Consider the following 25,684-nt stretch of genomic DNA (forward strand, 5'->3'; position numbering starts at 1 on the left):
TAAGATAATTTTAACTTCTGAGAACCATTTTCCTTTTCAGACTCGAGTCAGGAAACTTTAGAGTTTATATCAAGTTTACAGAAGTGAAAATAAAAGCTCTTGCATGTGCACTTTCTGTATTCACGTCAGGGAACGTACAGCTTTAAGGGATCTTAAAAAGTCAGTTTTCTTTAACTGTGTTCTTAAAAGGTGGGTAGAACTGCAGAAAGAATGTAGCAGAGCCCTGTAAGCATTAAAGCAGTCTCTGCGTTCTTTTGGGGTTTTGCACGACCTCGTGAATTGGTGAGGATGTCAGCTGACTCTCCACACGTTCTCTGCAGCCTGCCGAGCTCCGGCTGTGTAGACTCATCTATATGCAGCTAATTAAGCTCTCGGGCACTTCACAAGCATAAAATATATTGATTATGTTTAATAAAATCCTTTGAAATACATTAATCATAATCTAGGAAAAATAATTGTGATGAAAAGTCATTTTCAAAATATTAATTCCAGAAAGCTCAGTTGTTTTTTTTCTTAGGTGTAAACAGCCAATTAATGTTAGCTACTATCATTTTTTGCTTATTATAGTTTGTTACAAGTGTATCTTTTTTCCTAACCAATTAAAGAAAATGGCTTTATTATATGGAGTACACAAATGTATGGAAGCTCATTTCAGCCAGCTGAATGTAAAAAAAAACCTGTTTCATAGGATACAGAATCTTTGTTTTAAAGTCATAACTATATATTTTAAAGCCAGACTTTTGAGGTATAAAGTTATGAGTTATACTGAAATGTAAAATTCAAACTTTTGAGTTGAGTCATTTCAATTAGATGCAGTCATAAATCAGTTTTAAAGCCATAAATATCCAATAAAGAGAATTTATTCGATGCAAAGCCATTGTGATGAGTTTTTAAATTATGGCAAATTTATAATTACAAGTTTTAAAGACGGTAAAATATTTTGTTAAAATTTTTTAAAGTGCAAAGTCAATAAAGGGAGTTTAAAGTAATTTATGCGTCATGGAATACAAGATCAATAAGGTGAGTGTTATATTTATTTTAAAGGATACAAAGAAATGAGTTTAAAGTCAAATATAAGACCTCTTTTATGAGGTTGCCATTCCTAAGATATTTAATCAGAATTAAGTTGTTTTATGACGGTTTTTATCTCAAAAACTTTTAAAACTCGTGAGTTTAAAAGTTAATCTCATTACAAGTTTTAAAGGCAGAAATGCAAAATATAAACTCATTCACTTCAGTTTATTTTGCACCAAGTCACAACAGAATTCATCTCAGGGCATTGTACAGAAACAATTCAAATACATAAACTTTATCTGAGGAGCAGGTTGCTTTGAGTTTAACTTCATCACAAAACTCTCAACGTACCATGTCAATATAGAGTTTTAAAGCCACTTTTCTGAGACAGCATCTTATTTTTGATTTTTAAAGTCATAATTGTGCGTCTAAAAGTTATTAATATAAGTATAGTATATGTGTATGCCTTTTTATAACTGTCTATTGTTGTCATCATTCTTTGTTGAAATCAGGTCTCTCTTGTCAATGAGTCCTGGGGGCACCTGTCTAAATAAAGGTTGAACGAACGAGGTAAGATTTTTGTATTTTTTGGTATAAGGTGTGAAACTCGGTCATCATGAGTTAATGTTATGTGTTTAAAAGTTGTAATATAATTATGAAATAGAAGTCATGACTAAGTTTTAAAGTCATAGTCATAAAAGTCCTTTATAAATTTCAAACTTTAATAAGATTTTTTCTTCCTGCTGCTACCCTTCATTTTATTTATATATTATATAAACTTAGTTTGCATTATTGTTTTTTTTGTGTGTTGTATTTTAAAATGAATAAAATTTAATAAAAAAAAAATTCAAACACGACTTTGCAGCTCGTAAAAATGACGTATATCATAAATATAACTTTGAAACTGATAACCATGATTTTAGCTTCGTATTTTAAAATTCTGACACTGAAAGTGGCAGTTCAAAATAAATAATTGTTGTTGTTTTTTTCCATGTGGCTTTAACGGGCTTCCATACTTGAGGGGTGGGTGACCCAGCCTCACGTGACAGGGTCGCTGTAGATTCTGCTGGTCTGTCATTTCGGCTGTGCTCCGCACCTAACCGCGACTTTGTGACCGTTTCCACCCTCGGGACGAGCTTTGATGGGCATTTTTTAAGACCGACCCCATTTTGTTTTACTTTCGCGCGGCAGAGGAGGGAGGTAAACCGGAAGAGCGGCACCACCCTCCGAGCTAACGGTCCGCGAAGTCAAGTGCGACAAGAAAACCCACCTGTGCTGCGACATCCGCGGCGCTTCGCGGGGACCTTTTTTTTTAAATTTATTTATGTAATTTCTGCTCTCGTTTTTGTCTTCTTTCGACGGAAGAGAGAAACCTTGACTTGAAAGATGAGCTTCGTCGCGGTTTTCATCGTCTTCTTCTTCTTCGCGGTTTCAGGTGAGACTTTGGTTAAGACAATAAAAGCCCCCAAACACAACTTTTAAAATTTAATTAAACTTCACGTTTAAACGCAGAAAGTTGAATCTATTATGAACCCTGGCTTTATTTCGACTTAAAAAAATAAGATTATAATTTAGATCTAAAGTATTAAAAACACAGTTTTATTAGAAATGCATTTGATTTGGATTTTCCAGCCATAAAACTGAAGTATATAATGTACTGTAATGCAATTTATTTTATATAAAAGTAAACTTTATAGAACAGTAACGACTATAAGAGCACATTATCTGTAATATCTATAATAATTCATAACAAGCTAGTAAACATTACAGTTTTGGTAAAGAACAGTTGTTTTATTCTAATATTTTGTTTTTAAAATGCTTCAACATTAAATCAGCTACCAGAAATTTTAAATCCCATTTTCTAAGTTGACAAACTGATGGCCTGCTTCAGAGTTTTAGTGTTTTTTGGGGGGTGAAATGATTAAAAATGGCAGAAAATAGAAGCATAGTTTGACATTTGATCCTTCTAGTTGTTTCTCTTCCTGTTATTAGATCAAATATGTGTTTATTTGAAATATCTAATCAAATCTTAGACATTTTTTTTGACACTTATGTATTGACATTTTTTGTCTGCAATAAATATTTGAAATTAATTAAAAATTCAATCAGTGGTTTTTAAACTTCTATCTCTATATTTTGTCTGTTTATGACTATACTAATAATAATTTTTGTTAATCTGGAGATTATCTCAGGGTCTCTGCTCAGTGTTGAGTAACCCACATTGAGGCCTTTAACCCCAACTTTGGGAACCATAAATAAAGTTTTAAATTCCTCCAAACAGTGTCTGAAATCAGCAAATGTTTCTCTAAATAAACTGATAATCAACATGGCTGAATATTAAATAAATGATTATAATTGACTGAGTGTTTATTCTGCTTTAAATCAGCAAATGTATTCAGATTTTATCAACAGATTTAATGGAAGTTAAGTCAAATAGTGCTTCTTAGATTATAAGTTGGGAATGACTCTCAGCTACTACCACATTAAATTTCAGCTCAATGTTTCTAAAACGGGCTGAGTTATTCCCATTTATGTGTTGATTAATATCAATTAGCTGTAGCGTCCATCTTGAATTGGATTCACACCAAAAGTTAAAGCCATAGCAGCTGACAAAAAGTGATTTTTCAATGTATTTATGCTGCAACGTAGTTTCTGTACCATTAAATGATGGTTTGTAGGTTTAATTATCTCAAAATCATCAATTAGAAAAAAGCAAATTGGACTGTCTGATGGGAACTTGTCAACGTTCGGCTCGTAACTCCTGATTTCACTTGTTAAAAATGATGAGGTAGACCTTTTGCAAACAAAAAGTGAGCGTTTAGTGGTTACTTTTATTGTGGATGGTACACAAATTTAACCAAAAGTCTTGAGAAGCTGCATCTTTTCACAGCTTAATCAGCTGCAGATGTTTTATCTAATTCATCCAGTGGTTCGTGAGATATTTTACTAACAGACACATGAAACATAAAATAAAAAGAACCTTAGCTGTAACTCATGAACGCCGTGCTGATACGGATCTTTATGGACCTGTGTTCAGTTTTTGTTCTGTTGATGTGAAGCATCAGATGACCTTCATTGTTGCGTCATCTGAGAGCTTCACACATTTCTACAGTCAACTGTTGCAGAATAAACTGGCCCTTTAATGCACACTGGCTTTATCAGTGGTGTAACCACATCTACCCAGTCTGTTCTCAGCACTTCCTGCCTCCTTGCAGCCCGGTCCTGACAGGCGCACGGTTTGCTTTCTGCAGCTTTAATCTTTGTGCACACAAGACTTCGGCTCACGGCTCGGTTTCGGTGTTTTGTAAACCGTCGGCTGTGTGTTTACGGGCTGAACAGAGAGGTGACGGGGGGGGGTCAGATTCAGAGGATTTGATCATTGTCTGGACAGGTTTGAATAAAACTCTGCTCACTGGATGTCCGTCTACAGAGTGCTGCAGTAAATGTCCTTATCAACACCAAAACATGGCTAAAACTCAGTCCCTTTTTACACATACTGAGCTGAAATCTGGTGTGGTAGTAGCTGAGAGTCATCCCCAACACGTACTCTGAGCACTGACAGATTGTGTAACAGCTTTGTTTAAATTTGGCACGCAAGATGGAGGGCGATATGCATTCCTTCACTTAAAATTTGTTTAATATCGCCAGAAATAATCACAGTTTATGTTGAAAGTAATTTTTTTGTTTGTTTTCCCCCACTGGTGAACAAATTTTAGACATTTTGGGAAGTGTTTGATGCAACTGATGCAGCTCCTCTGTTGCGTTATTGTGTTATGAAACGTGAGTTATTTCTCTTTGTCGAATGATTTACATCAAAATCATATTTATTTCTACAGTACATGAAAAAACCAACAGAAGCGACCGAAGTGCTTTAAGATGCAATCAAACAAAACATTTAAACAACTAAAAAAGTTCAATTTCAAGTAGGTTTATTGTTGTTTCATCACATGTGGCATGAGTTGTCAAGTCAAAGGTAACTTTTAGTTTTCTGTCGCCCTCCAGTGGTCACATATTAGAACTGCGCTTTGTTTTTGTTTACTAGTTAATGTGGCTCCATTTATACCATAAACTACAAATATGACGAATAACATATTCAACATTCTTTTTTGTTGTTACACAGTGCAGACTATTTGAAGAAAGTAGGACTGTCCAATTATCTAAGATTTAATTGAACCCTTATTAACAAAAATAAAACTAAATAATGATAACTATGACGTTATTAGCTAATATTTGCAATTAAAGATTGACGCTCGTGTGATTTCATCAATCCAAATGTCAAGCCAATTCAGGAGATAAGTGTTATCACATTTGTTTTTTTGATAAATTTGTAACTTTTTATATATTTAACTTTATTTACTAATACTTTACCTGTAATACAGATGGCTTCAATTCCTTCAGAAACTTTATTTGAAATCTGCTTAATAAAACTGACTGTTAATGTCTCTATTCTACTTAGAGCTACTTTAACTATCATTCTAAAACTTTGAGCTATTAATTACCATTCTGCATTTAACTTTTAGTTAATGTTTTGCTCCTTTTGGCTTTTAGCTACTGTTCTGCAACTTGGAGCTTTTAGCTATCGTTCGAATACATTGAGCTTTTAACTACCATTCACCTACTTTTAGCTTATGTTCTGCTACTTTTGGCTTTTAGCTACCATTCTGTTACTTTTAGCTAGTATTTTGTTTTTAGATTTTAGCCACGATTCTTCTACTTTTAGCTTTTTGCTAGCTTTATGCTGCCTTTTTAGCTTTTACCTAAGGTTCTTCTTTTTTAAGCTTTTAGCTAGTGTTAAGCTTCTTTTTAGCTTTCAGTTAGCATCTTGACCCTTTACACTGTTAAGTGTTTTTGCTACTTTGTTCTATTATTTTTAGATAGTGTTTGTCTACTTTTAGCTAGATTTAGCTCCTTTTAGCTTTTAGTGCCCTGGTTCTTTTAGCTTCAAGAACTCAGTTTTAGTTCATTTCAGCCATCATCCAGCACTCAGTCTGGTTTTTCTAGTTTTATACAAAACAGTTGTTTTATTGGAGTTTAAAAGCTTTGATGGTGTTTTGGAGGAATTTTACTGAAGGAGTTGTTTGTCTTTATTTATGAACATCTGTGGAGCCTATCAGAGTTGTACTGGCTGATAGACACTGTAATATCCTTTATCAGGACTATGGAAGTGTTCATGGACAATCTCACCCTCTTGTCTCCCCCTGCAAAACGTATTATGTCTATCTATGTTGCTTTTGTGCTGAGGTATTTTTTTGCTGCGTTACACTGTGTCCTATGTCCAAGGACACAATGTGAGAGATCTTTGATTTTACACCTTCTCCCTTCGCTTTCTTCCCCCTTTTCTTATCTAAGCGATAAAGGCAGCGCTTCATAGAAGCTGCAGCCCCGGTACACTTCCGTCCACCCTTCGGACGGCTGTACGGACGTAATTTCGCTGTACTTAAATGTGCAATGACAGTAAAGATGATTCTGAACTTGCAGTAATACGCTGAAAGGAGCAGTAAAATGCTGCAAACAGATCTAAAAATATGAGAGGTGTATTCGTATCCCGTTTAATTCTTCTCGTCTGCAGGTCGACTTGAGGCCGTGACCCTGGAGGTGAAGGAGGGAAACTCCACCTGCATCAAAGCTGAGCTGTCTGCGTCTCTCTCCATCACATACCTCACCTCCAACAGCTCCGTGAGCTCACAGGATTCTGATTTTCACCACCTTGTCCTCCAATCTTCTCCTGTCTGTCTGTAAACTGTCCCTCGTCTTCCCCTCAGAAAACGGTTTCGGTCCTGCTGCCCGACTCCGCCCTGGTCGATGCGGCCAACAGCTCGTGTGGCACAAACAGCAGCTCGCCGCAGCTGGTGGCGCTGTTTGGACCGGGCCACGGGATCGGCCTGAGCTTCTCCACCAACGGAAGCGTCTACAGCGTCACGGAGTTGACTCTGAGTTACAACCTGAGCGACGCGTCACTCTTCCCAGAGGCCGAACTCTCAGGTGACGTTTAAACCAAAAAAAAAAAAAAGTTAAATTTAAAATGAGCTTTTAAGCTGTTGTCAGCAGTTAGTTGTTACCTGCCCTTTAAAAACAAACGTGATTTTTGCACAACAACATGTCCGTCTGGCATTTTTAAATAATTTAGTGTGTGAACATGTTTTCCAGGTGTGGTTGCTTTGACGAACGACTCCGTTGAGATCCGAGCGCCGATCAACACCACCTACCGCTGTATGAGTCCCACCACCATCAGAGTCAGAGAAGACTCTGTCACTTTCTCCAACATGAGGCTGGAGGCCTATATGCCCGGGAACGACCTGAGTCCAGCAGGTAGAGCACCGGCAGTGTTCTCGTCCTTCAGTTTGGCAGCTTCCTGTCCAGGCTAATTGTGGACTTATGTCTCCCTCAGAAAGTGTCTGTGCAGCAGATCAAACCACCACACCAGCTACTCCAACCACCGCCGCCACTACAACCACGGCAGCTCCCGCACCAACTCCACCAGGAACACCCGTGCGCGGCACCTACTCCGTGAAGAACAGCAACGGCACTGAATGCCTCTTGGCCCAAATGGGACTGCAGCTCAACGTCTCCTACGTCTCTCAGTCTCAGAACAAGGTGACACGAAGCGAGCAGCACTCGTAGGCGGTCTCTGCCGATGCCTGTTTCAAATAAACCGACCGGTTTCTCGTCTTTTCCAGACTGTCCAAGAATTATTTAACCTGACTCCCAATCTGACGAGTTCTTCAGGATCGTGCGGAGCTAGCAGAGCCTCGCTGGTGCTCACGCAAGAACCAACTTTGACGCTCAACTTCACCTTCACTATGGTAACCTTGAATTCCAGTTTGTGTGTCTGAGCGTTAAAAGCACCGTGTCGTTAACTTCACCTTCCTCCACAGAACACAACATCCAACAAGTACCACCTGAGTGGGATCGACCTGCAGGCCAACTGGTCCGACACGACGGGTGAGTCTCCCGTTCGTCCTGACTTCTTGCGGGTCGAGTTCTGATCTTTTTCTTTCTCCCCTCAGCTCCCTTCTCGGCCAGTAACACCAGTTTGGACTTCCTGCGAAGCACGCTGGGCCGCTCTTACATGTGCAACGCGGAGCAAACCCTGCAGGTGGTGCCGACCTTCGCTCTCAACACCTTCAGACTGCAGGTGCAGCCGTTTGGCGTCACAACGAAGCAGTTTGCCACAGGTGTGATGCATTCTGTTGTTTTACTGGTTCTATTCTCTTTATTGTTGGTGTTTGTGTAATAATAATATAAACAAACATTCAGTGCTGGTGTTTTAAAACAATAAAAATAAAATATTTTACTCTGTTAATCCCCAGTGAGGTTAGGTTTTAATGTTATTCATGGTCTTAGTCCTTCCCCTCAGAGCTGCTTTAAGCTCAAGAGCCCTCCAGACCCCTCGGGTCCGATGGAACGGGTCTTCTGATTGTAACTTAGAACTAAAACCCACAGCCTCGCCCATGGACCAGCCTTCCTCAGGACTGACGGTGTTGTTGCATTTCCAAATCAAACTCTAGACCAGCGGTTTAGTTGAATTAAATGGCTCATTAACATGCTTGTACAGAACTTGAAGACATGCTAAAGGGGTAAGTCAACTCATAGACATATATACATAGATGCCTCATGGAGCGCTGAATCGTACGTTGACGTTGCCGCCATATTGGATGTGGCAGAAGTGAAGCGATATGAGAAGATGCCTTGTTTATTCAGAGTGGCAACACGGAAAAAGCTGTGCAAGACTGTTATTTTACAAGGTTATAACACATATGCAGACAAATTGATCATTGATTAATCGACGTGATTAATCAAAATCAGTTAAATGAATGAATGAATGTTAGTGCTCTCCAGGATCTGGTTATTATAGACACAGATTAAATGTTAAATATGAATATTTCTATATTTATCACCACAGTAATATTGTTACACACGTTAGTAGTTGTAAACACTCAAAATAATACATATGTTGGTGTAGTGCTTACCTTTAACCTAAATATTTAAGAAGTAAACTTTTTTAATAATCACGTTAAAAGTTAGAAATTTTGTCTTTGGTGCCCGTTTGTTTTCCATACATATATATATATATATATATATATATATATATATATATATATATATATATAAATACAAGTGTGTGTGAATAGCAGGGATTAGCTTAAAACACTTGGTAGAACGGTGCTTTATGAAGTTCTGTCCATTTCCTTGTATTAGTTGATCGGCAGATCTGCCACATCCGGCGCTTAATTTGAGCCGGATCCTGCCGGAACAAGATCCGGGAACTCTTATTTTGATAGGGTGTGTTCCGGCAACTGTTTGCATGGATCCAGTAACTCTCAGGCTGACTAATAATAAAGTTATGAACAAATATGACTGCCTTGTCGTTTGGGGAGCCGTGCTTGAACCGTGTCGCTGTGACACCTCAGCTGGTGACGCTTGTCACCCGCATCACGCATGCGACAGAGAATAAAGTCAAAGCGAGAGCGTTACCTGCCCCTCTTCTTCTTTTACTTTAACTATTTATTTTTTTAGTTTGTCAAAGCACAATTTTTGTGTGTTTTTTTAAATACAGAAGTAATGTTTAATAAATGTTAGGACTCTGTTCTTTACTAACAAGTCCTCCGCTCTGGACGCATTTCACCCACAGCGCGCAGCAACAGAGTATAAAAATAGTGTAAAATTTTTTAGTTTTATCGTCGCATCACAATTTTTTCCACTGAAACCCCCCCCCACACACACACACACCTCCAGGCAGCTCTTGAGCTCTTTGCAGCTTCTCTGCTGTCGCTGCTCTGAAGACCAGGTCCAGGTCCAGCTACACATTGAGCAGAAGCTGAGAGCTGCAGGATCATGTTTCAAAAATCTGTGCTCTGCAAAACGTGCTCATTGTAGCCATTAAACCTGACTTCATTTTGATTTTTAAAAAAAAAACAGCACAAATTGTTTAATTCATTTTTGTTTTGTAGGTCAAAGTGTTTTATATAACACTCCTGTCTTAAAATGTTGCTGATCTATTTGAATTTATTATTATTTATTGAGGGCAGCACGGTGGCGCAACTGGTTGAGCTGCTGCCTCTCAGCGAGCAGGTCCCTGGTTCAAACCCCGGTCCAGGGGCCTTTCTGGGTGGAGTTTGCATGTTCTCTCCGTGCATGCGTGGGTTTTCTCCGGGTACTCCAGTTTCCTCCCACAGACCAAAAACATGCATGTTAGGCTGATTGGTAACTCTAAATTGTCCCTAGGTGTGAGTGAGAGAGTGAATGGTTGTTTGTCTCGTTTGTCTCCATGTGTCCCTGTGATGGACTTGCGACCCGTCCAGGGTGTACCCCGCCCCTCGCACAGTGATTGCTGGACATGGGCACCAGAGACACCTGTGACCCAAAATGGAATAAACGGGTAAAGATAATGGATGGATGGATTATTTATTGATTGTATTTAATTTGATTGTTCAGTATCAACAGGTCAAAAATGTTTACGGTTTAAAGAAGGATGTATATTTTTTTAATTTCAGGTAAATTGATGCACTTTAAGCCTTTTCTGTTACAGACTATAAAACAATGTTAATAATCTTTGTTGTAAGTTGATCTATATTTATTTAATGTTAATAAGGGTACAATGTTATGCAGAGGTGTATTTCTAAAACATTTTTAGACAAATTGTACTATTTACAGTCGCGGCGGAGAGTTGGGGGGGCGAGATGTTTACTTCTTCCTGGGGGGGGGGGGGGGGGGGTAACCGAAAATAACTGAGAAGCTCTGCTTTAAACTGAAAATAATGACATAATGTGAATAACTATGCCACAGGGTTTAACCCCTCTGCATTGATCCCCAGGTTGCTCAGGGCTGCTACCTCCTAAATATTTAATAAGCAAACATTTTTAATAATCTTGTTAAAAGTCACTGACCCCTTCGCTGCGCATTTCTTTCATACACACACACTCGTATCACATACGATCAGCTGCCCCTTCAAGTGAAGCATTTCTGCCTCTACCCTTCAAAAAGTGGCGACGCTGTCGTTTTGGGAGCCGTGCCTGAACCGTGAGACGATAAATAACTCCGGCACCTCCGCCGCTGGTTTTATGACGCTCTGGACGCTCGTCACCCACAGCACACGTGTGACAAAGAGTATAAACTCAAAGCGGGTGATACCTGCCCCCTCTTTTGCTCTTTTGCGTTGCTGAAATTTTTTAGTTTTATTGAGTTTATCAAAGCACAATTTTTTTTATTTTTTTTTTGTAAATACAGAAATATTCTTTAATAAATCTTAGTCTTTGCTAACAAAATATATTTTATGTCATTAAACTTGTCAGGTTCTTGTCTTGTGAGCATGCCCGTGCCCTAGGACCCCCCCCCACCCAGCAGCCGGCCCACCATTTGCGTTCCAGCATCGATCCGTTTACAAATTAAGCCCTGGCCACATCGAATATGGCAGACGCTCTGACGTACTGCTGCAGCGGGCCAGCCCTCTCAACGAGGCGTCTACGTATACATGTCCGAGACAACCATCCGGTGTTTTGGCGCAGGGGAACAAAGCGTGCATGAAAGTGTCCCTCAAGGACCAGGACTGGACACCACGTCTCTAGACTCACCCGTTCAGTTTAAATTTATTTAGTCACAAAGCTTAAGTCTCATCTTGGTTCTATTGTACTTTTAGTTTGACTCCTAATTGAATTATTAAATGTTTAATTATTTTACTCAAGGTGATTTATTTTAACGATACAACTGAAATAAGTAGGACTTGATTTAATTGGAGTCGTTTGGTTTTCTGTCCTTTCCGGTCTGTGAGCAGCGGAGGAATGTCAGGTGGACCAGGACCAGATGTTGATCCCCATCGTTGTCGGAGCGGCTCTCGCTGGCCTGGTGCTGATCGTCCTCATCGCGTATCTGATCGGCCGGAAGAGGAGCCACGCTGGATACCAGACCTTCTGAGTAGATCGAACAGACTGAAGGGTGGAGGAAGGAAAAGACGGTGGACAAACCTGAAGCAGTTCTCTTTTACGAGAGACCTCTGGATTTATATCTTTTCACTTCATCTGAGGACGATAAAAAGTTAAAACACCTGCAGACTTTAAATGACGAGAATCACAATAAATCAAAGATGGCGGTCAAGGGTTCCACCGAACCCCTTTTTCAGTTCTAGACGTAATTTGCTTGAGTTGCTGCTTCATTTTAGTCGCGATTATTGGGGCGATTAACGACGAAACATTTTAACGTTTCAAAATAATATTTTAAATTATGCAGTTTTCTTGTCTTAACGGTGTTTCTTCATGAGTTTATGATTGTCCTGTGAAAAGGGAAAAACTCTGAATGTGTCTCTTCTACAACAAAGACCAGCCAAGGGATTTTTCAACTCGGTCCAAGTTTCTTCCTGAGCGTAAAGTACAGACGTCTTCGCAGACCCACAGAGAGCAGCTAAATGTACATTTTTGATCAAAATGCTAATGATTGGCTGGAACTGTTAAAGATGTGACTACAGAATTAAAAGGCTTCCTTTTTCTTCTGGATCAGGTTCTTATTGCCGTTTTATTTTTATTTCAGTTTGAGACAAAAGGGATTTCCAGCATTTATTTCGAAAATGTCAATTTTTCTAGATGGTTTTGACTTTGATGGCCATTTATTTTACGCTTCACAGAACAGAGAAAACTGCTTTAATTCTCGCTGTCAGCAGCAGGCTGCAATATTTTTATATTGAACAAGTCAAGATCTTAATGAAAATAGTGACGCCAAACCAAATGAGGAGCCGTACAATTAATGATTTTCTTTCAATTGCTGCAAAAACTTGCACAGCTTGTGCACCTCTCTGAGTGTCCGCTGCACTATTTCCAGAATGTTAAAAAAAATATGTTTTGCCTCATTTCATCTTGCTTTACACAAATCCTGAAGCAGAATCTTTCCATGTAACATATCAACTTATAACGGACAGGACCAAAAGCTGGAGCCAGTAAGGACGAGCGCCTCCTAGTGGCTGGATCCAGTACAATTTGTAAGCAAGAGTACAGACCCACACCTACAGGTGCATAAAAAAAAAATAAAAAAAATTATATATATCGTTCAAAGTGAAAAATGGTCATTTCAGAAAGTGAAACTTGTATCTTACATAGATTTGTTGCACAGAGTGAAATATTTCAAGACTATTTCTTATAGATTTGATGATTTGATGATTAGTGCATCATCGTATGTTCCCATACAATGAAGAAATTGGTTCTGTGCATTTAGCCCTTCGCACGTGGGATGCACCCAGGTGGAGCGGTGGGCAGCTGTGTGGGTACACGGTGGGGGGTGGTTGGGGATTGAGTGTCTTGCTCAGGGACGCCACATGAGCATGGTGGGGAGATGAGCTTGAGCCCTTCTGGACCCAGATCAGCTGCCCTACCTCCCACCCACTATGGATTACAGATGATGGAAAACTAACAGTGTCTCAGATGATTAGAATATTCCACAGCCAGCTACTGGTACCTTTTGTCAGTGTGGGCCGGTGTCGAGTCCTGCTGGACAATGAAACGAGCATCTGCATGAAGCTCGTCAGCAGAAGAAGCATGAAGTCTCTAAAATGTCCTGGTAGATGCTGCGTGGACTGTGGACTTCAGAAAACACGGTGGACCAACACCAGCAGAGGACATGGCCTCAAACCATCACGGACTGTGGAAACTTCATTCTGGACCTCTCCACTCTTCCTCCAGACTCTGGGACCTTGATTTATAAATGACATGAACATTTACTTTAATCTGAAAAGAGGACATTGGACCACTGAGACACTAGTCCAGTTCTTTGTCTCCTCAGCAGGTAAGACTCTTCTGATGTCTCTGGTTCAGGAGTGGTTTGACTTGAGGAAAGAGACATTTGTAGCTCGTGTAGGAATTAATCAGCTGATCAGGGTGTGACACCAGGAGTTTACAGGATTGAACCTCTTCACAATATTTTAATTTTCCTGAGATGATGAATTTTGGGTTTTAATTATTTTTAAGTTAAAATCATCAAAATTAAAGAAATAAAGGCTTCAAATAATTCACTCTGAATCTATATAAAGTAGGAGTTTGACTTTCTAAAATGACTGACAAAAAAAATTTTGAACTCTTCACGATATTCTAATTTTTTGAGATGCACCTGTACAGTCTGCAGAATCTGGCTCTAAAACAAATCTACATGGCAGCACCCCACCCCCCACCCCCCCAAAAAAAACAAAAACATTGTGGCTTAAATTTTGGATAATGGAAGTTAATGGTGTTGCTTTGTCAGTCTTCAGGAGTCATGTCCGGTGTTTGTGTCACGGTCAAATTAAAAAGTTTATTTTCTCCGAGCAGTTTCATGAAATGTATAATTTAATAAATTACGCAGTCTGGGTGGATTTTATTTTGTAAACCTTGTGTGGTGAAGTTGCCTCTTTTTATCTCCCTCACAAAAAAAAAAAAGTTAATTTTATTGATTTGATTGTATTTTTTTAATAGAAAACTGTCAATTTATTTTCTCTTATGCAACTCACTGCAAGTTAAAACTGTTCAAACTCCAGCCCCGTCATGATTCATGTAGGAAACATGGTTTTCTGTACAGAAACCTTTGTAAATCAAAAACAACACAACATACAGTCACTAAAAACAAACCGGAGCCTTCAGGTGTGCTTATATTTCTTCACCAGTGTTTTCACAAGCTTTCATAAAGTCTGCTAAACCTGAACACAGCCAACAACTACGTGTAGATGCTGAAATGTTTCCAAAAGTACAAATTTCAGCTATAAAATACTTGTTTTACAATAAGTTTCTACAAAAAGCTGCATCAGCATCATTAATCTTCATTTACTACAAAAATAATAGTTTTGATATTCATGATTGAGACAATAACATCAAATCTTTTCTTCGTGGTTGTGCTTCTGTTGAGCACTAGTTAACTCGTGCTACCAGATAACCGACAGTTAGTCTCGACTCTTCGGCCATCCTGGTTTAAAGTGCATGGGTCCAGTTTACCTGGAAAATTTCAGGTGGAATCATCACAGCTTAAGCTCACAATATAATCCCAGAGCTGTGGGATTGTCTCGGTGTTGGCTTTAAGACAAAATGTTTACGGAATGTAGTAATCACAGTGACTCCGATTTTTTTTTAAAGTGCAAACGAGCTGGAATGTGTTTTAACTTTAGGCGTGAAGTCCAGTTTAGGTTCCTTCTGCGGCGATTCGAGCTCGACACGTCGCTCGGAGCTTCGTCAGCGTCTCCATGGACAGGCTTCCTGGTTCAGTGAAGATTTTCTGAGAAGAAACGCCAGGATTAGCAGATTACAAGAACCAGACTTAAAAAAAAACAAAAAAAAAACATGCATCCTCCAGCATAATGATGTTTATTATTCCTCCTACCTGCATAAAAGTGTGACACTCTTCAACAAACGGGCCCTGAGCGATCCGTTTGAAGGCTTCGCAGACGTCCGGCAGGGACCGGGCCTGTTCGATCACAGCCTGGTTGTGGTGGATCAGAGTCAGAGCTACGCGGAACAGGATTTTTGAGCCCTCGTAGAAAAGGCAATCCCAAATCCTCAGAACCGTCTGCAAAAATAAAACGGGTTTTTAAATGCAGCCATTAAAAACACGACCAGGCTATTTAAACCTGCATTTAACAGCTCAGTCCCTTCAATTTCACTTCTTATTTATGACATTTGTATCCTATTTTTCTTCAGCTACACCAGTCTGGATCGTGTTGTCGCTGGACAGCTGCAGTGTTCGGAGTGCAGAACAGCAGGAACTTTCACTGACAAATACGTTCCGTGTGTGTTTGGAAAACAAACATTAAAGCCAAACCCTCCTAAAGTCAACAGAGGAAGTCGGCATCAAGAACAGTGATAGGACACGGTCAGCTCCACGGATTAACTACAGAACACGAGTGATGTTTGGGTTCTTTGAAGCAGCTGTGCTCACCTCGACCGGCAGGACGTCGATGTAGAGACAGATGAACCATCGAGAGACCACCAGAGTCCACATCACGCCCTGTTCCTCCATCACCTGCCACACTCGGGGGACTTTAAGCTTCACCAGCTCCCCCAAAACCTCCTGGTCTGTCTTCAGTCCCAGCATGTCTGGAGCGTAGTAGTCTGTAAACGCACCGTTCAGAGCACTCGTTTAGCTGCTCACACATCAAAACATTCAGCTCAGGATGAGGACTGGGACTTATGGTTTTTGTAATTTTGATTATTTTCAGAATATTTATCTTTATTTACAAATATTTTCACCATAGATACATTCAAAACCACCATTTTCTTTAAAATCTACCTTAGCTCTATTTGTCTCCTTAAGTTAATTTACGTTTTTATCTACCATTAGCTTTTGGCTAGACTTTTGCTACTCTTAGCTTTTAGTTAGCTTTTTGCAACATTTAGCTTTTAGCTAGCTTTTTGTTAGCTATTGTTTTGCTACTCTCAGCCTGTCTAGCATGCTGCTCCTTTTAGCTCACATTCCCCTGCTTTTAGCTTGCGTTCCGCTTCTTTCAGCTTTGACAAGTCATCTTCAACATCTGTAAACTTCTGCAGACATTCAACTCTCACTCTGCATTTTTTACGTAAAATGTATTTTCTCCAGTTTGATAAATTACCTTCTGTAAAACACTAATTATCAAACTGCCTCAAAGAAATGTGCTTCAAAATGAAAACGCTCAATTATGCTGGTGTCCACTTTAGTACTAGCACTACTTCTAACAAGTTTATCCTAATTTACATGACATCCGAGTTCACTGATCAAACAGAAACGGTTTAAGACCACGTGACACTAACGGGATTATTCTTATCCCAGGGCAGAGCTCAGACACACAACAGTCACTAAAACACAGCAACAACGTGGACACACCTGGTAAAATACGACCGAACAGCACGTCCATCAGCCAGAAGGACTTCTCTTCATCTTTTGTGATGACGAGTAACAACCCGGCAACAAAGTTCATCCCCTGAAGACAAACAGACACGCCTGCGTTACACACAAGTCCTGAATCCTGCTGCAGCACGTTTCATCGCGCCGAAACGTTGGTGAATTTTTACTACTTCAAAAACCATTCTAAATAATTATTTCAAACCAGAAACACTTAGTGACGATTTAACATCTATTAATTATAAAACTGCTCCAACTCGTGAACAATTAAACATCAGATTCACATGTTTATTGTATTTTTCTGTTAAGCTAATAAAGAGTTACACTGCCTTAATTTTCTCTGATAATATACTGCCATCCTAATAACACAATGATTAACCCTCCCCCTAAAAAAAACTCTAGACTAATCACAAGAGGTTGTTTTTTTAAACTTAACCCCACCCCTAGATAAAGCAAGATATCCACAAAGAAAATTAACTCCAGGTTGGGTTTAGGGGAAGCGTTACCTGGCAGTAGCCCACAGCTGGATTGTGGTGGCCATAGGCCAGCAGCACATTGTTCAGGGTTTTCTGTAGACATGGACTGGATGTCCTGCGGAACTGGATGTTGTCTGGAAATGTCCTGTTCAGGTCTGAAAGAAGAGACCATGCAACTTGATTTCTATCGTGTTTGTGTTCCTGTCCAATTACAAATGGATAAAATTGACTGTTGTTCAATTAGATTTATGACGTGAGCTTGTGTAAAGCCCTGAGATGACCATCATTATGACGTGGCGCAACATAAAAAAACCTAACTGAAACAGCTCTAACAGCTAAATGCATTAATTTAGAACCAAACTGAGTCTGTACTTTGGTTTTGTTTTTAAGGAGATTTTGAGAGTCCAAGTTAAATTAATTTTTTTTTTTTATTGGAGAGAGCTCAAGCTCACCCTGGTACTGTACAACCAACTGAACTTAACATATGGTCGTAACAGTTTTAAAGGTACTGATCTAAAATTTGTTGTGGTCGAAGGTGGAACTGATCAACTATTCAGAATGTTAACGCATGCATGAACCCAGCTGAAAATTTGGCCACAAACTAGTTTCAGTCAGTTCTGGCCACTGGCAAAGCACCTCATGAACCATCGGACGGATTTCAACTGATGAACTCCTGGAGACAAAGACACTGACAAAAAGACAGGAGACAGAACTGAACGAGGCAGAGCTGAAGATGTTGAGGTTCTCCTCAGGAGTGACAAGGATGGATAAGATTAGGAATGAGATCATCAGAGGTACAGCACAGGTTGAACAACTGGGAGATAAAGTTAGAGAGGCCAGACTGAGATGGTTTGGACATGTCCAGAGGACGGACAGTGGATTTATTGGTAGAAGGATGTTAGAAATGCAGCTGCCAGGAAAAAGACAAAGAGGAAATATACTGTACGTACATGCAGTTACAGGGTATCTGCAGGTTTCAACAAGTCAAATTAAAGACTTAAGACCTTTTTAATGCCACATGGAATGAAATTTAAGATAAAAAAAAAACTATAAATATAGACAGTGGTTGGGGTCCTGCTGTATGACAACCAAGAATAAGTAACGCAAGTATAAGTGCTATATGTTGTTATCATTGTATGTTCCCATACAAAAGCGAAATTGGTTCTCTGCATTTAAGCACATGGGCTGCACCCAGGTGGAGCAGTGGGCAGCTACATAGGCACCCGGGGAACAATTAGGGATTAGGTGTCTTGCTCAGAGACATCACGACATGTGGGAATGGCTGGGGATTGAACCTGGGACTTTCTGGTCCCAGGTCAGCTACCCTACTTCTACCCCACCTAGCATGTGTGTCACTCAATGTGACTCGTTCAAGTTTAGTTTTTGTCAGTTTATTGAATATAAAGTGATGTGCAGTGCTCTCTGGTTCAGCAGCTGTGTGTGCAAGTGCAGTTATTTGGCTGGAAACATCCAACAGAAAAAGACATTACGGAGTACATTTATGGCATGAGGCTCATTTGTGTCAATCTCCAGTTTTGTCTTCAAACATGTCATCCAGCTAACTGTCCATACGTTTGCACCAAAACACGATTTAGTTACAGAACAGTTGCAAGCGTATGTATCAGCAGCTAGTAGAAAGTAGCCTCATTCGAGTCAATTTGAACCAGACAGTATTACAGAAAACACAAGGACTGTGTGCGACTCAATATGAACTTTACCTGACAGAAAAGTCCCGCGAGAAAAAAAACAAAAACACGTGAGATTAAATTCAGGGATTAAAACAAAAAATATATATTATGACTGACTTTTTTTTTTCCATCTAAAGGTTACCAAAGCATCATCGACAATCCCCACATTAATGTTTAATACATAATTAGATTTTAGATACAAAAGTCCTCGGCTGCAGTGAATTGGTCACGTGCAAAAATATACATTTAATACTTAGACGTTTAATAATTTATTACATGTCATCACCTTCATGAAGGGGTGGGTGGTTCTGTTCCTCCGTGACTTGCAGCAGGTGAACTTTCCCCTGCAGTTTGTCTCTGCTGCTCAAACCTGAGCTCAACATAAACCAGACGGCACGACTGGGTCAAACCGAGTTTGGCTCTTATTTGTTGAAAGCAGCATCAGTTTAATCCCTGTATCATCATTAGATTAGATTGGACGGCTTTAAACACATTTTTTCTCCCTCTTCATTTTTACAGATGACAGAAATCTGTCCCGGCGATGAAGAACTTTAATCCCTGCTGCCCTGACAAATTTCAGGACCTTTGAGTAACATATTTAAGACCAACTTGCACATTTTTTAAATGAATTTCAAACATTTTAAGGCCTTAATATTAGATATGTGTATTTAAGACTGATGCGCAGACACCCTGGTTAAAGAGGACATGGAGGTAAGTTGGAGCGAGGACAGGGTGAGGTGATGGCCATCGCAGCCAACACAAAAATGGCTACAACTCCAGTCAGTTTCACTGATTCTGAGCTATGATTTGATGAGGTAGTAGGTGAGAGTCATTCACAACATACTTTGAGGGTGGCATATTTCCATTTCACATGAGATGGGGCATTTTTCAAGGTTTGACTAAAACAGCTAAAACTTTATTTATCAGCAAACACAGAGATCAGTAAAAACTCTGGCAGGAAAGGTGGCGAGTGATATGCATTCCTTCAAGCAATGACGGGCCTTTAAAGCATGTTGTTGTAGCTGAACTGTGTTATGTTGGTGCTTCTGAGCAGCAGGGACAGGCAGACGGTCTTAAATTGAAGGTAAATGGAGCCAAAACCAGAGGAGCTTCTGTGTGAATGACCTGAGACTGGGTTGGCAGTTTATCTTGTAATGACCAAAACATGTGGAAAGAAACTGCTTTGGCAGCTGTGGGGCAAGAAAACAGGGAGAAAAAAGATTCACTACTGAACTCCTGGTGACCAGAACTTGTAGAGACATGAAGAGGATGGTGCAAAGCTGTTATTTCTCCCTCTGTAAGATGGTGTTGAGCAAATCATGGATTTTATTTTACTGATTTAGTGCACTTTTGCCTATTTCTTGTGTTTAAAGTCTTGACTTTTCCCAGAGTCAACAACTTTTGGCAACTTCCGGTTCTGTGGTGGGTTTGGAGTTTGTCCGAACTTTTCACAGTGAAAGAGAAAAAATAGCAAACCTGTTTTGATGGTCTCCATAAGTTTAGAGTCGTGCTGGGCTTCCAGCAGAGACTGGTAGTATCCTGGGTTCTTCTCCAACTGATCCTGAGCCCCGCTGGCTGCCATCCAGATCAAAGCCCGGTGCTCATTGGGAACCCCCTTCCGTACGTAACGCTTTACTGAATCAAAGTCAAAGTTTAGTTTTTCAGGCATGCACTTCAGAGGATTTTCAGTGGGATTCGGTTTTCACACTCACGTTTTATGTTCTTCTGCACCTTGCTTTTACCCTTCAGCAGTTTGGACCACTTGATGGATCGGCGGGTGAGCACGACCAGATACTCAGACATGAGCTCCTCGTACGACTCGTAATCAAAGTCCTCTGAGCGCTCAAAGCCATACGGATCCAGTCTGGTAAAAGAAAAAACAAACAAACATTAGTTACAAACTATTCCTTAAAAGATGGTTCTACTAACTACAAAATATTCAGTTTGTACCACTATACACCTGAAACTAAACCAAACTAAACAAAAATCTGTCATATTTGTCAAAGTGTTGTGCTTTTACTTGAGAACTGGGATATTTAAAAGAGATGGAGACAAAACTTAAAGAATTGAAGAAATATTGACTATAATACAACCTTTTAGCATACACCTGTCTAAAAACATGTGGGTGGAGGTGGCTCAGCCTAATGCCTAGTAACACGATAATCTTCTAGCAGCTTAACCTTTCTACAACAGCAAAGTCATTCCCAAGGAATTAATGCATCCACACACTATCAGTTTAGTAGTCTTGTTAAATTTTAATAAACTAAGTTAGGCATAAAATAGTTTTACTGTGCTGTGAACGACTTGCCCCACATGCTGAAAACACTTTGCAAACATTGTTGAAGGGTTCCTGCAACTAGATCTTGTCCACACAGAAATTAGAAAAGTTTTCATGCACAGCGCAACTAGGAAAACGTCCCAAAATGCTGCAGTAGCCATGCTTGGCCTGTATGTGGTGCTGTAACACAACAAACCACAACACTAGCCGAGGCATAAAATATGAACCTAAAATATGAAAAGCTTGCACAAAATATAAACACAAGCAGTAACCAAGGAAGCCATCAAGTCATAGGTTAGATTAGAAGTATGTAATCACTGTTTTTAAAATGTTGCGTTTTGGCTATCTACATGAAAACATATGGGTGGTGTTTCAAAATTATGATTTTTTTTACTCTGGAATTTATTTTTTTGTGCCGTTTTGGGGTTCCTAAAAACACAAATTCTTTGTGAATGTGAGGCTTAAACAATAATGAAAAAATAAAACTTCTGAGCATTCATCAAAAACATTGCCCCTTCCTCAAATGAAAAAAACAAACAAACGCAATTTGTTTTCACAGTAGAGTTTATAAATTTCCTCAACCGCTCAAGAGCTGTCGCCTCACAGCAAGAAGGCTGATGGATCAAAACTTGGCTGTGACCTTTTTTGTGTGGAGTTTGCACATTTTCTTCTGCAAATGTGTGTTTTCTATGGTTACTCCCATTTCCTCCCACAGATGAAACATGCAAAATATGGTTGGAAATAAACAAAACAAAAAAGCTGTTCTGTCAAGGTAGCACGATCAAGCAGTGGTTAGAGCCGTCACCTTTTCTGGGTGTACGTTTTTGGCGACCACCCATCCACAGGATTAAAAATGTCAGAACATCGTAAACTCATTTATTTGAGCAGAACTCTCAGTGTGGTTGTTTTTAGCCTCTCTGCTGCGCAAACAAGCTTGTTCTTTGTAACCCCGTATATTTTTCTCAATTACTTTGAACAATGGCAAACTGGGGTGATTCCGAGACCTGCGAGCTTTTGGCTCTACGTGCAGAAGAGGTGAACAGAAATTTCACCCGCACACTTTGCCATGTTTTCAGAAATATTACGACAAAGACATCAGTCCCACTTATAAAAAGTAGAGCAACAGATAAGAGCAGCTGAGGTTTTTTTCCCACGTCTCTTTTGATTCTGCGCTGCTAAAAGTACTCCGAAAGCTCACTTGTGGGCGGCTTCACCAGTGACTTATGAATGGCTAGAAAGGGTTTAAAGAATGGGTTATTTGGTGCAGCCATTTTACGGAACTGTTTTGTGAATGTGGCTTACTGTATGTGTTTGTACCCTGCCTCTCGCACAGTGACTGCTTAAGATGGGTACCAGCTGCTCCATGACCCAGAAAGAGATGGTTAAAGAAAATGAATGGATCGTCAATCTAATAGTTACCAATAGTTGGTACATTATCCAGGAAATCTGCCATATGGAGTATGAATAAAAATGCCATGAGATGTCATCCAGGCTAGGCTAATGGCTAAACTGGATGTTCATATAGTTTAGTTCAGTTTCAGGCCTATATAATCCATAAAACGACATCAGTGCGGGAAGTCCCTGAAGTTTATGTATTTAAAGTTGTTGCGAGCAGGCCCGGAATCGCTAATCGGGAGGATCAGGAGATTTCCCGTTGGGCTGGTCTGATGCGGGGCTGCAAGGCTGGTGCTCCCTGAGTTTTATTTTATTTTTTAGAACTTTTTATTAACAACATACAAACACAGAGCACCGCTACCACTGGACCAGGGCTGCCCCGCCTCCACCCAGGGCCGGCTGCAGCTCTGGATTTTTTTGCACTAGTTAGATTTTCAACAGCCACCTGTCAATCAGTCTAGCAGGCATGTCAGCAACTGACCAATCGGCGACCTCATTTGTCCCAAAGGTAAACACCCCTTACCTGCAGCACCGGCAAAAACCATCAGAAAAAATGGGTTAACGTTGTCAGCAAGGAACATGTAATTACCATATTTTTCATCCTATAAGTATTAGTTTTTTTGCATAATTTGCAGGCCCTGCAACTTATACACCAAAGCGATGTCTTTATGCTTTTTCCCCATATTTATAAACCAATTTTTGGCTAAGATATGACCGTTTTCATTCATTCTGACTGAAGAAAAAATTGAACAATACCATTTTCAGCCGCTAGATGGCACTCCAGTAGTATGGCATGCCGTCGTATTGTGTAATGGGTAAAAGTGTCTATTAATGACACAATCGGCTTGCCACAGCCTGCCACCATCGTCTGCCTGGAGCAACCGAATCGGCTTCATTTCGCTGCGCTGCCCTGGCAAAATGCAGCTGATTTGACCGTCAAAGTGCATTTATTAAGTAAAAGTTCAACTGAGACACACCTTTACTATAATTTTGAGCAAACAAATTGTTTTTTTAGGTGTTTATCTTATTAAATTTCTAAGAAATGCGCAGAGGCTCGTCCTTCTGTGCGTTCCTACTTCCGTGTATCGGCTTTTGAAATACAGGCATGAAACTCCAGGGCTGAAATGAGTCCCACTCCAGCCCTGGTTACCAGGAATTCAGGGACCAGATTCAAATGGATCAAGAGCTCCTTCCGGCCCCCAGACCTTATGTTGCCCATGTGTACTTTACCAATTGACATTTTAACAGATACTGATGCACATGCTTGAAGTCAGTATTTTGCAACATTGTGGTCTAGATATATTCATGCCTACTTCCGGTTCTTTGACATTATTAATATTTGTTGTGTATATTTGTTAACATCAGTTACTAGGACCTAACAATCTGAACAAAAAAAAAAAAAAAACAGAAATTATTAGAAATTATTAATAAGTTTGATGTTTTATCCTTGGGTTTACTTTAATCAACAGCTGGTAATATGCCTCAGATACCGGAAGTAGCTATGAATGTATCGGGGTACGGGTGCTTGAGTTTACGCGTGCGCTTGAGTATATCGTACACAAACTGCACGCGATGATAGTTGTACCACCAGCTAGCTTGTTGTAGCTAAAAGATTAATGGCTAGAAATTAGTTTGTTTTTGCTTCCGATTTCCACGTTGAGGTTTTTTTTTTCTACAAATTATTAACTCGACAACCACGAGCTCCTGTCCTTATTTAAAATACTTCAACTCGGTCGGGGCCGAATAGTTTTACCCACCTGCCCACTCTGTCTTTGGCTTTTGTGCCGGGGGGGAAGCACCCGGTGCCGTTGGTCGACTTTATCTTCTCCATACTGCTCCTGAAAAAAACTTAACTAAATTCACAGCATCAGACGAGCTTCTTTTCTCCCAAAAGTAAAAGAAAATCACCAAACTTTTAAGTGGCGCTAAATTCTCCTGGGTTTTTTTCTCTCCATGTCGGTGCGCGAGGAAAAAAAAAAACCCAGCTCGCTGTTTCCTCTGGGATTAACTCGCTGCTCTCGAAGAGAAGAAAGCTGCGGGAATGGGGAGCTTTAAAACGTCTCACGCGTTCGTGGGTAGTTTTAAATCTACTCCTTAATTATTTAAACGAATCAGCAATATGGAGTTTTCTTGGACTTTAAATAAGCGCCATCATGCACCTGCTGGTCCACGGCTTCACGACGCTGTAGGAGAGTAAAAGTCCAAACACCGAACGGAACAAACGGTCCCCTCGGTGGTTTGTCGGTTACTTTTTAACCCCTCTTGTCCGGTGAAACTCCACGGAGGCTTTGCGGCGTTTGTCCCGCTGCAAATAGACCGAATGTTGCGTTCACGTGATTCCCGTAGCTTCCGACTTTTCCCTAAAAGTGACCTGTGGAGCGTTCACGAAGCTTTAGAAAGAGAGGGGAAAAAATGCTTTTTTATTTTATGTTAGTGTATTTTATTAACATATTTGAGAATTGTTACATTCATTTACACACTGCAACCCCTGCCTCGATGAATCGTTCATACCACAAAGACGTATGTGTCTTTAAACACATCAAAACAACGTATACTAATATGCCCAACAACACTTGAATGCAGCAAAGCACCCTATTGCTCCCTATGCCACTCAGCCACGTAGCACAGGTAAATACAGGTAAATAAAGCCAAATGCACCTGCGAAACCGAAATCAGTGAAATGCTGGTGCAAAAAGCCTTCTGAAATATATGAAGTGTTATATACAGTAATTTTAAAAACTCACAAAACGAGCTACATGGATGAGTTAAGCTGAAAAGAGTTTTATATTGTATTGGAAGATGTGATGATAAAGTTGAACCCATAAGGTTCTTTCAAGTTATTTTTTAATCAATAAATAGAAATAGTTAAAAACAAAAAAGCAAAATACATTAATTGACATCAGCTTTGTCTGACAGTATCACATAATTATTAGTCATGTTTTCAAGATAGTTTGTAATTATATAATTTTTTTAATCAAATTAGGGATTGGGTAACTTTACTAGATAAAATAAAATCC

At 39.8% G+C, this 25,684-nt stretch overlaps 2 protein-coding genes across 2 annotated transcripts; one reads left to right on the forward strand and one right to left on the reverse strand.

The window, feature by feature from the left end:
• The first annotated feature begins 2,038 nt into the window (after window positions 1–2,038).
• Window positions 2,039–12,500, forward strand: lamp1a (lysosomal associated membrane protein 1a). The gene is made up of 9 exons (XM_037689971.1): window positions 2,039–2,449; window positions 6,584–6,690; window positions 6,777–6,996; window positions 7,162–7,323; window positions 7,403–7,608; window positions 7,692–7,817; window positions 7,890–7,956; window positions 8,022–8,189; window positions 11,786–12,500. Exons 1-9 carry the CDS (start codon window positions 2,401–2,403, stop codon window positions 11,923–11,925), a joined length of 1,245 nt encoding a protein of 414 aa, XP_037545899.1. The 5' UTR covers window positions 2,039–2,400; the 3' UTR covers window positions 11,926–12,500.
• Window positions 12,501–14,468: 1,968 nt separating this feature from the next.
• grtp1a (growth hormone regulated TBC protein 1a) lies at window positions 14,469–24,498 on the reverse strand. The gene is made up of 8 exons (XM_037692968.1): window positions 24,425–24,498; window positions 20,707–20,858; window positions 20,471–20,629; window positions 17,337–17,461; window positions 16,813–16,909; window positions 15,892–16,064; window positions 15,337–15,522; window positions 14,469–15,231 (listed from the first exon to the last, which is right to left on the reverse strand). The coding sequence occupies exons 1-8, from the start codon at window positions 24,496–24,498 to the stop codon at window positions 15,139–15,141; spliced, it is 1,059 nt and encodes a 352-aa protein (XP_037548896.1). The 3' UTR covers window positions 14,469–15,138.
• Between the last annotated feature and the right edge of the window lie 1,186 nt (window positions 24,499–25,684).

Source organism: Nematolebias whitei, chromosome 2 (assembly GCF_014905685.2).
Source record: "Nematolebias whitei isolate Nwh7 chromosome 2, NemWhi1, whole genome shotgun sequence".
Taxonomy (NCBI): domain Eukaryota; kingdom Metazoa; phylum Chordata; class Actinopteri; order Cyprinodontiformes; family Rivulidae; genus Nematolebias; species Nematolebias whitei.